This window comes from Ambystoma mexicanum, chromosome 3p (genome assembly GCF_040938575.1).
Source record: "Ambystoma mexicanum isolate Mex_15411 chromosome 3p, UKY_AmexF1_1, whole genome shotgun sequence".
Taxonomy (NCBI): domain Eukaryota; kingdom Metazoa; phylum Chordata; class Amphibia; order Caudata; family Ambystomatidae; genus Ambystoma; species Ambystoma mexicanum.
This window is the reverse complement of record NC_090925.1, coordinates 882,380,392-882,392,554: the sequence shown is the minus strand read 5'-3', so window position 1 is coordinate 882,392,554 and position 12,163 is coordinate 882,380,392. Positions and strand designations below refer to the sequence as shown.

Genomic DNA, 12,163 nt, shown 5'->3' with positions numbered 1-12,163 from the left:
ACGGTAGGCGGTAAGGGTTAACGGTCACCGGTAATGGTACCGGTGACCGTTAACCCTTAGCGCCTTACTACGAGGTCCCTTAGCGGGTTGGTACTTTAACGCAAACCAACCCGCTAAGGGACCTTGGTGCTAATTACGGCACCGCAAATTTGCGGTACCGTAATTAGCACCTTCCCCATTCCCATTATGCCCTATGGGGCAAAATGGGAATGGGCAATGGTGGAAGGGGGAATTACCGCCCCACCAACCTTGGAATAGGGCGGTAATTCCCCTTTCCACCAAGGCGGTGCCGGTATTTTACCGGCATGGACCAAGGTGTTATTAGCCTACCGTGTAATGAGGCCCAGTGTCTCATCTACCTTGCACTATGTAGGATAAAGGGTACTTTTCACGCACGCAGCGTCCAGCTGAAACTCCTTGACCCTGACATTCGTAAATGCAAAAAGGGCTCAACTGATCCCAAGTGCTTCAAGGAACCCTTCCTGGCCATATAAGGAGCAAGCTTCACAGAGGACTAATGGCAAGAATCAACTTTCATGTGTAAAGCTGAAAGACTCTGTGGTTACTCCGAAGAAACGCTAGCATTTTCAGACAAAACATGTGCACAAATATGGACAGAACATGTTACAAAACTGACATGGGTTCTGCAATAGAGAAGCCAGTGAAAATACAACGAGAAGAAAATTATGAACTTTGTTTCTACAGTGAAGGGACGTTTTCTGTGGAGTCGAACAAATGATGCAACAGAACACTGCTAATCCCAGACCTCTGAAAAAGAACTGCGCTGATGGACTACAACTGGGTCTGTGGCAAAAATGCATAGTTCCACCTCCCGTCGTCATGGAGGGGCTACTGTTCGCTTGCAACGCTGCATTCAGCCCTGCTGGTAGTGCCTGAGGAGCACCTAAAGAGGGGACCATTGCCTGACGAACGACAAGCAACACCTGAGACAACAGAAATAAAGCCTACTGCATCACCACCAGGCTTCCGGGTCCTCTGCGAAGAAGAGCGCCAATCATCGGCAGATCAGGAAGAAGCGATCCTCCAATTACCTGTCCCAAGATTCCTCTGATCTGCTTGCACAAATACTTGATGAATATAAGCTTTTCAGCTCCACACAGACATTTTCTGAAGCTCTCGAGCCAAGCATTTAAACCAGGGCTAACGACAAGTGGCTCCAAATCGTTCACTGGGAGTTGAACCAGTTAGCAAATAACACTGAAGAAGGGTTCAACTTCATCAAAGTGGAAATGAGAGCACTTAGTTTAATGACAAAGCAAAATCGCTATGTCCTCGATCTTCTCACTGCAGTGGAGCGCGGGTTCTGTAAAAAGATCGGGAGTTCATGTTGCACATTCGTACCTTCTACAGATGCTGAAAATGTAACACTATCACACATAATAGCAGCATGAACTTGGAGTAGAAATGAAAAAAGAAACAGGAATATAAGAAGATGACTGGGTAAATATGGCATTCGGCTGGGTACCATCATGGCTTGGAACGAATGTAAAGATGCTGATCCCTATCATCGTGTTTATTTTGGTGATTTTTTGCGTGTGCCAGTTGGGTCTCCGTTGTTGTGCCAAAGCAGTACCTAATAGTGCAATGATGATGGTGACAATTCGGAATAGTAATAATAAAAAGGTGCCTCGTGATACACAGGAAGTAGAAATACAAACAGAGCTAAACTATGACCCTAAATATCCTGTGGTTGCAATATATCATGGTCATGATGATGAGGTGGACACTCTATATCACACAACTATTGCACCCCCGCCAGACCCCGAGAATTACAAACAACTTTAGATAGATTTAGCAGGGGATGGGGGATACATATACATGACCTGTATGCCTGAACTGTATGAACAACACAGGGAATGTTTGAGAAGCATATGTAGAGCATGGATGCCCATAAAAGGTACCCCAGCATAGGAAGAGGCAGAAAGACGAGCAAATGAATGGAAATATGGGGGTGGGGCGAATTCGTTACTGTAGAAGTGACGAAAGTGGGGAATATTGGGATGGAAATGAGCCTATCCCACCCCCTAGGTGCTTCCAAGTTAGGCGAACCCCATACAAAGCAATATAACCTACAAGGGGGGAGTAGCCCCCAACCCCATGGTACATATAAAGGCCCTGTAGTGCATAGAAGTAGGCGAAAAGCAGCAGCCATGTCCCTGCCCCACAACTCAAGTTTGTCTTAGGCCAAGAACAGACATGCTGATGGCCTGCGATGCTCGCATCCCGAGTTCACACAGAGAGGCCTAGCTCAATATCAGCACACCAAGCCTACTCCACATGAGCCCTGTTCCCACAGAAGTCCATTTACCTCCTGTCCCTTCAGTGTTGTGCATATCTAGTATTGCTTACAGGAATGTGCCCTGCGAAGAGCATGAGGCAGTACCAGGCTCTGTGCTGCGTCCATCCGTCTCCACCAAACTGCCATTGGGCCTCTGACCCCCACCCAGCCAGGCCAGAGCGGGCCACAGATCTAAAGCCTGCAAGACTGTATATCTCTCCAGTAGCAACAAACGTCTCCTTTAACATGCGGTACCGTGAAGGGTAAATCACAAATCAAACCCCAGGATGGGGGGCTTAGGGGCGGGAACTGCAGTATTAACGAAGCCCAGAATGTAGGGGTCAGCATGACTGTATTTTATCCTCCCCTCTCCCTGGCATCGCTTTCATGTGATGCCTAGGTGCTGCCATAATGGATGAATAACAGAAGGATCTTAAGGGTTCCCTTCCCCAAGCTTCAAGCACTGGTTCACAAAACAATTTTCCAAAAGAGCTCAGGGTTCCTTACCACAGGCTGCAAGCACTCGTTCAAAAAACAGTTTCCAAGGAGCTCAGGGTTCCCCTTCCCAAAGCTTCAAGCACTGGTTCACAAAACAACCTCACACTGTTCAGCTTTATCTTGTGTTAGGGTTGCTTTCACAATTCTCCTGGATGGTGGTCTAGGCGCAGTTAACAGGCCACACGGCCCACCCATTGCAGGTCTCACAACCAGTTGCCCTTGCCCGAGCATTCTGCCACAGCGACTTGGGTGGGTTTGAGAGTTCACGAAAACTCACAAGTTCATAGATTCATGATTTCTATTTTTTGGCACTTCTTTGTCTTTCTTTTCCATATTCCATTTGGTTGGCTTTTATTTACAGCCTTCACTCTTACATATTCAGCTCTGTTTTATTAATTTGGCATTTTGCTCACACCTCATTGATTCAACCCGGCTGCTCATCCACAGCTTTCATACTCTTTTCCATAGCATTACTATTTTGTATTACTTTCTCAATGTCCGATTGAACAGAGACTTTTGAACACGTACTGCTTCTTCAAACGTGATCACTCTGATATAGCGTTGCTTCAAAATCAATTTCTAACATTGCATTTGTTTGAGTTTGTTCTCCCCCTTTGATCAGAGGCTTTTGAGAATGTGCCGATTGCAAGCGACCACTCCGATACAATATAACTCAGTAACTTCCATACATGCACTGGGTTTCTCACACTCTTTGAAATTCACTGGTTGAGTCGTTCTTTTCTTTAGCTTCCTCGTTGAAATGGTTTCTCGGATTTGAGGTCATGGTCTCACTGTCTACCCCTCAGAACCCCAGGACTGGTACATCTGTTCAGGGAACGAGCACTGCTTGGCCACAACAAAGGGGCCGACACATTCCACACTCCCTTCTGCTGCCTTACCCCAAATCCCTGGAGAAACGGCACCCTCTCCACGCAATTACACTCTGCTTCACTGTGCAGTCCTTCAGCGTCTTGGTGTCCCGTTCTCCTTTGGCTTCTCACGGGTTGGGCTGCCCTTCCTGCTGCTCTCTCCTCAAGTTTGCTGGTGCTCCACCTTTTAAACACTTGGATCCCATCAAGGGGTTTCAGGTGTGAATCACTCGCCTGGTTTGCCTGATTCCAATTAGACCAATTACTGGGATATGCCTGACCTTTAGCTCTGTAGTCTTCAGGAACCATCTTCTTCATCCCAGTACTATAGTGGTGTTTCCTATAGGTATTCTGCATTTCTCTTTGAGGAATCTTCCTCTTCTCAGTAATTTGTATAATTTCAGGGGAAAAATTAGGATATGGACAGCAATAGCCTACAAAGGCTGAGGGAGGGTAGGGAAAGTCAAAGTCAGGAAAGGGGGGAACTTTGTCTCACCCTCTGGCACCCTTTTCTGAATCCCCAAGGACCCTGCGCTGAGGTGATCCTCCCTTGCTAGTCCACCCCCAGGGTCGGTATCCAAAAGCGATGGCCCTTCCCTGGCCACCTGAACAAAAGATGACTGGGGAGTAGTTGTGAGAGTGCCTTCAGGTTTCTCACACCTGGTAACAGTGGACACGACTGAAGGCCGTGGCCACTAGCCATGCTACATGCCATGGGTAGGGGCCTGGTAATGTTGTAAAATATACAGTGGAGATGGCTGAATGCTGTGGGCACTGACCATGGCCAAAGGCAATGGGTAGTGGTTTGGTAGTGTTGTAAAATGTGCAGTAGGCCATGGCAAGTGGTGCGGAAAAAACTATGGTATAACAAAATCCTTGAAATTCACAGAAACATTTTTAGTTACAGTTTAGTTAAGTTGCCCAAATGTATCACAACAAAATCCCAGAAATTCAAATGGGAAGTCATGGTCCGCGTAACTCGGTGCGTTGCCATTGCAATACATTTTATTAGAGAAGAGATTCACAATGACATACACAATGTATGGTGCCCATGGTCTTATGGGGGACATCACCCGGAATGCACTCAGTTAAGCCGGTCATGACTTCCCAAATGCACTGAATTTCAGGGGTTTTGTTGCGATAAATTTGGGCAACTTAACTAAACTTAAGTTAAAGTTTTTTCAGTGAATATGTATATATGTATGGATTTCTCAAGCCCATCCAGCTCTGTAGGGGTAAGGATTTGTGTTCCTGTGCCAAACCCCTGTAAACCCATTAACCAACAAAGTGCAAAAGTACTTCATCTCCATGCCAATAACCTGACTCCAGCCAGCCCTGGACATCATTCACCTTCCATTTCTACACAAATCCTGAGATGCCACATATTACTAGAGGTATCAGTTGCGTACACCTGCACCAATGCTCTGTGGAAATCAAGCCCTAGAGATCACTGGCACAGGCCATTGACAAAAGAGGTCACCGAATGTAGTTTTAGAGGAAATCTGCCCTATACCACACCCCTGATTCTAACCTGTCCCTGCTGTGGCAAAGTGCCCAGCCTCACTTTGAGGACTTCCATTGTGGGAACCAAGTGGCTGGGTCCCTCCACAAGCTATCAGATGACTGGTCTGGGGGTGGTATGGGAAGAATCACTTAGTCACCCTAATCCTAATCCTAGTCTCAGGGCATGGAACAATCACCTTGTGCCAGCTAGGGACAATGTCCCTTTAAGAGCCACTGCCCCACACCTGGGAAGCAGAGAATATATGGGATCAGGGGAATCGGGCTCCCCCAAACCTCAAAGTATGTTGCTTTTGCTTCTGCTGAAGCTGGTGGCTCAGTAGCTATAGACCCTTGAATTGAATCGAGGGATGATGGTCCAGCCGCTTGCTGCCCCTCGTTTGGGTGCGAAGGTGCTATCCACAGACAGGACAAAGGGGACCTGAATTAGGAAGGGAAATTTGCCCTTCAACCGCCCATCCATCGTACAAGGCCTTTCACAATAACCTTGAAAGACTAGTTTATGAGATCCTTTTCTTTTGGGGTGCTCTGATTTTGCAACCTTCTACTGCTCCTATATGGGATCTTTCATCGTGGGCCTGTTCATTCAGGGTGATTGACAAATTCACTATGGGGGTCATTACAACATTGGAGGTAGCCATGCTGCTATTTGCGGCATGGCTATCCCCATTCCGGGTACCGGTTCCTGGTACCTGGAATGGGGAAATACCGGGCCATTCCGACCTTGGAGGGCCACGTATTTCCCCTTTCCAGGAACCCATCCCCATTCCCATTCGAGCCCCAATAGGGGTCAAAGGGAATGGGGAGCATGCTAACAACGGTCCCGTTCATGATGGGCCCGTTGTTAGCATGCTGGTCTGCTCGTGTGTAAAACCAGGCGTCCTTAGCGGATCCCCCGAGCGGACCTCGTAATGAGGCGGTAGGGGGCTAACTGGGCCGGCAGCTCTACCGGCCCCGTTAACCCCCTAACGTCAGGGTCGTAATGACCCTCTATGTCTTGAACATCTGTTACCTGTGGTGGGGAAGACGTTTGTGGCCTTATCAAATGCTTGAGTGCATATGGAGAGTGAGTTTCTGAACTCTGTATGAATTAAACTTGCCCGGTTGGTGAAGGCACCAGTGGTACAAGGAAGCCTATGGTACCCTCTAACTAAAATACATATTGATGGTTCTGTGGGTTAACTTGTGGTGGGTAACTCCAAGGTCCAAAGTTGGAATTCTCAAGCCACCCCGTTCTTTCCAGAATGAAGACGTGGATAATAAGTTGGGTAACGCTAATAGCTCCATGGTGTGTAGTCAACATACTGAAACCAGTGGGTGGGGCGCTCCACTCACATTTGCAATCTGGGCAAGGCGGCGCAGTGAGCTCCGGAAGTGCTTCGTTTCCTCCTCAGTTAGACAGCCAAATGATAGATCCTAAAAATAGGCAAACAGAGAGGAAGAGTTTATGAAATGTGCCACCACACGAATCATAACCTGTGACAGAACAATACTCTTTCAAGGACTAAAATCCTTTCCATACCATAGACACCCCCAGCTCATTACTATGCCGCTCCCTGGCTTGCACTGCATACCTTATACCCAAAGCTTGATGCTTTGCAAAATGCATTCCCATTAATAGCTACAAGGCTTTGAAAAATGGTTTAGAAATCACATTGGCAAGCCTTTTCAGAACAGTTTATGAATAGCCAAACTTTACACAATGGAATCCCCTGAAAGTACTAAGACTTTACAAAAATGCTCTTTCATGATAGTGCCTTGTAATCGCATTACAAGGTACACATCGCTTCCCATTTGTGCCATGGGCAAGACTTCTAAGAAAGCCCATCAAGACAGCACACAGACTTTGCAAAAAGGCTCAGCATAACCGTGCTAATACTTTGACAAATAAATCTCCTGTTATTGTTTTACAGCCCTATAAGAGGGCTCCCCCATGGCAACTGCTAAGCATTATAAAATGTGGCTGCATGACTGTACCAAGGCTTTACAAAATGGCTCCAGCACCGAGGGTCAAGCTTTTACAAAAGGATTGCCCATGAGTGTCAAACTTTTACAAAACTACTCTCCCATATCACTGACAACACTTTACAAAACCGCATGTTACAATGTCAAGATATCACAAAATGGCTTACCTTTTACAGAGCACAGTATATTCAAAATGGCTCTTGTGGCAGTGCCAAGTCTTAATAAATGGTTTATTGTTTACAGTGTCAGGTATTCAGAAAATCCCACCCACTGCCATTCGGCCAGGGCCAAGTCTTTGATATGCAGGTTTCCCCTGAGAGTGCCAAGCATTAAGACAATGGGGGTCATTCCGAGGTGGGCGGTAAGGGTTTACGGGCACCGGTAAGGATGCCGGTGCCGGTAAACCCTTACCGCCCTATTCCGAGGTCACTTAGTGGGTCCCGCTAAGGGATCAGGGCGCTAATAACGGGCCCGCAATTTACGGGCCCTTAATTAGCGCCTTCCCCATTCCCATTGAGCGCTATGGGGGCTCAAATGGGAATGGGGATTGGTTTACTGAATGGGGACTTACCGGGTCCTCCAAGGTCGGAATGACCCGGTAAGGCCCCATTCAGCCAGACTGGACCCAGACCCGGTTTTGGAGGCAGCCATGGTGCTAATAGCACCATGGCTGCCTCCAAACTCAGAATGACCCCCAATGTCCCAACTATGTGTGCCTCATTACGAGTTTGGAGGTAGCCATGGTGCTATTAGCACCATGTCTGCCTCCAAACCGGGCTCCATTACCGGGTTCCTGCAATGAGGACTTACCGGGTCATTCCGACATAGGAGGACCCGGTAATTCCTCCTTGCAGGAACCATTCCCCATTCCCATTTGAGCCCCCATAGGGCTCAATGGGAATGGGGAGGGAGGTAATAATGGGTGGGCACATAACAACTGGCCCGTTATTACCTCTCTCTTCCCCTCGAGGGATCCTGAAAGGACGCCTGGTTTTACCAGGTGTCCTGTCCTTACAGAGTCCCGCAAAGGGAACCTCGTAATCAGCGCTCCCGTAATGAAGTGGGCCGGTCCCATACCGGCCCCCTTCTTTACTGGAGCGCAAGGGTCGTAATGAGGCATGAAATGGCATGGCCCAAAACCAGGAAGCAACACTTTTCAAAATAGCTCACCTTGTTACAGAGGTTAAGACAATTCAAGCACAATACTCAGGGCTTCTTAGTTTCTATATTAATTTGACAATATTGCAATATGAAAGGTTGAAGAGGTCCTCAGAGTATGACTCCATGGAGACAAAGATAAGGAGATGCAAACCTGTCCATTCATCACTGTGACGAGTTTCTCAATACCCAGCTCCCTTGTTGCAGAGGGGTCCTGCAGACAGACTGTCAACCTTTTCTAAAAGAAACAAACACAGCTGAAGTGAAGCAGGCACTTTGGGGACAGATGAAATATAACAAGATCTGTTGTACTCAAAGCTGTCCATTGACTGCATCTGGAATTCGGCTAGCCAACTGTCTAGTTGAAAAACAAAATGTATATTTTCTATGTTATTTCTATGTTATTTTAAAGTTCCAAATAGTGAGAGATGTTATAGCATCCAAAACCGCTCACATTAGGGTGACATTATAGCCCTCTGACAATCTGTAGCTCAAGAACTCTCAGAAAACATCCGATATGGTACCTTGCTAACTCCAACATAAAGGCTTAGCTAGTAATGAAGCGTGTGGAAGTGCTAGAACGCCCCTGATTGGGTCACATCACCACTTGCAAACATCCTGTAGGGTCATCTCTCGTGAACTCCAGTATTTTAGAGGACCCAGTGATACCAATTTGCAATGGTATACAATGAGTGTACTGGGGTCTATTTATCTATTTCATTAATGCAACTAAGAATTGTGTAAGAATGCACTTTACGATCTCAATTATTAATCCTCCATGATTAGTCTGATTAACTGAACAAGAAAATCAGTGATGAATGTTTGATCAATTTAATTAGACCTATTCTGTAATTGTAGCTCAATAACAGAAAGATACCTGATCTAGTGTCCATAAATAAAATATGTCTTATATTTATATGCACCTTGTGAACCGATTTAGAAATTATCTGTGATGGCCCCTTTAACTACGCCTTAGAGAGAAACTATGAGTGTATCTTCTTGATTTAAGAAGACATCATTCGATTCAATTGGAAAAGTGCAATAGCTGCCTGTTTAAATCATTTGAATATAATTTAGAAAATGCTTCTCTTGAATTTAGCATAACCCCATTGCCTTAACTGAAATCAGCCACCATCAATTGCTGTTTCACAATTTCAGTACTTAATGTGTAATTGTTACTTCTGACTCCTATAGTAAAACATGAATAGGCAAAAAAGGAAATCATTAAGGCTGCGTTCTTTGAATTCACATAGAAATCCCTGGTTGTTTCATGTAAAAACTGTGTTGAATTGTATCAAGTCTTTACCACGTTGGATTGTGTCAAGTCTTTACTTCCAAACCAAATTTGGTTCTGTTGTTTTTTCCTAGAAACCTTCTGTGATTGCGTAAGAAATTATTTAAAAATCAACTGTGCTTGCGCCACATATTGATTCTGATACATGATGGTGTTAGACATTATTCCAGAAACCACATGCAATTGTGGTATGAAGTGATTCTGAAATCATTCATAGTTTGGTCCAATTAATTCAGACACCATGTACAATGCTATTTTATGGCTTAATCCGAAACATCTAATTGTGTCTCTCAAAGCAAATGAAATTGTTTGGATCAAGTTGTAACAACTGGCTTAATCTGTGAGTGCCATACTTTCCCTCAGAATCATTTGTGAGTATGCATTTAATTATTAGAAAATCACATATGATTGATTTATGAATTTATATTCACACTTCTTTCACATTCATTTATGATGTTAGAAATCATCCAACCATGACTTGCATATTCAATGAGAGAGTAGAGACAATTACAGTTTATTTAAATCTTAAATGTTTCACTGTGCATTACGAATCCAAACAGAAATGTTCTATGCTTATGTCTATCAAAATAAGAAATAGTTTCAGATTTACTAAATGGTTTGAAGCACAAACCATTACAGTGTGATTTTGTCTTTACATCCAATCAGGATGCAGAATCCACTTCTGAATTTAACTAAATATCAATTTCTAACAAATTCAATATGAAATTTATTCAGAGAATACCGAGCTTGAGTTAATGGGGTCCAATAGCTGAAAGAAAATATTAAAACAACTTCAATTCCTTTAACTAATGATTTGAATCAGAAATCTGGGTGATCAATGATCAATGAAGAATTTAGTTTGTGAATCAGTGCAAAAACCGTACCATTAAATTATACATTTGAATCGTCTTCTGGCCAGCAAAAACTAGCCTGATTAAATATCCAGAATTTATTGAAATCATCATTTTTTAATCTTAAAATTACCAGTTTCATAAGCCAAAGCCTACATTAGCAAAATGGCTTGTTTCACTATCTATTTTTCTTTGCATTCACAATGATAGAACAGATGTCTGTGACACGCGCATGCAGCTAGAAATAGTGATGTGCCTCAAACTCACACACAAATTGGCGCTCATCAAAGCTGTGACCTTGAGTTGCATCATCGAGCATGACCCGCCTGTGACAGATAGCTCGACGCATCGTAACATGGTCTCCAAGTTCTTTGTGTACCAGAATTCCCTAGGGAAGAGAAACACAAAACATCCACTTCTTCCTTATAAGCCTCACTACAGATGCAAATATCCCTAAACACAACCACAGAAACCCATTTATAACAAGTCCTAGCAACATCCACACACAACCTTAGGAATGCCCTAAAATACATCTGAGAAGCTTCACCCTCCAAAAGAATTCCTAGAAGAAACATTTGTCATTTGCATTTATATTTGTCATTTCAACCAGAAATTACATTCAACAGAAAGGGAAAGGAAGAGGTGTTTCCTGTGTAGTGTGCCTTTACAATAAGCTTTGTTGAACTGAATGAGTGACACTGCGAGTTCAAGGGCTTTTGTGGGAACATGCACCATTGACGTGAACGATTGAATTGAATTGATTTTTTATTTATATCTTGCTCGTACGCATGTGTTTCAGAGCGCGACAAGGCAAGGGAGGGGAACAGGGGAGAACACAACAACGATCTTACTAGGCCCAGTGACATTGAGAACGCACAGGTGCATGGGAGAGGGGAAAAGGGGAGAAGTGCATGGAAGGGGGAGCAGTGGTAAGTGCACAGCAAAGGAAAACAGATAAATAATAAATAATTAATAAAATAAATAATAACAAGCAACAAACAGTGGAAGTGCAGCCAGCAGGTTGCGAGTGCTAGGTTTAAGGCAACAGACAGGGCGAGTCTGGTAAGTGCAGAAAGGACAAGGGGGTGGGAGGGACTGTATGGTTACAGATGCATAAACAAACATAAAAACATAAATAATCCAACATAAAAAAACCCCAAGGCCAGTAATTACACAGTGGATATGTACATGTTGGTGGGATTGAGGGACAAAGGTATGAGAAGGGGGATAGCGGGGGGCTCCTTCAGTCACTAGCAGTTGGAATTCAGCCTTGTTTTGAAGATTTCCATTGATGACTGACAGGGTCATTGGGTTGTCCCTGTCAAGGCGGGACAAGGACTGCAATAGTTTTCTCCATGGTTGTAGCTGCTTTGGCTCTTGCCTGTTTTTTAAAAACTGCTTAGCCCAGAAGAATTATTCTCTGCCGCGAAGCAGTTAAACTATGATGTATGTATATTTTAGATTTTTTTCCCTGACTTTTAAAATTTCAGTGTTTATATTTTACCACTACGATGAGAAGATGAATTATATTTTTAGTTTCTAGGTGCTATTTATTGTGTCTTTAGTTGCATGAGACTTAATGCTATGTTTTATGACGTTTGATGAATTTTTTTTATCTGAACAAATAGTTTAGAAAGAAGAAACACAATGCACTTTCGAGTTTAAGGCTGGATCAATTCAATTTCCACTATGTTTTGATTATATGTTT

The 12,163-nt window shown here is 44.2% G+C and overlaps 1 protein-coding gene across 1 annotated transcript in view; it reads right to left on the bottom strand.

Moving 5' to 3' along the window:
• The window catches only part of PRODH2 (proline dehydrogenase 2), a 386,146-nt gene that overhangs the window by 237,754 nt on the left and 136,229 nt on the right, over positions 1–12,163 (bottom strand). Inside the window, exons 3-5 of the mRNA XM_069649889.1 lie at positions 10,723–10,843; positions 8,465–8,548; positions 6,523–6,603 (exon numbers count right to left, since the gene is read on the bottom strand). Of these exons, the coding sequence (XP_069505990.1) occupies positions 6,523–6,603; positions 8,465–8,548; positions 10,723–10,843 (286 nt within the window). The remainder of the gene's footprint in view (positions 1–6,522; positions 6,604–8,464; positions 8,549–10,722; positions 10,844–12,163) is intronic.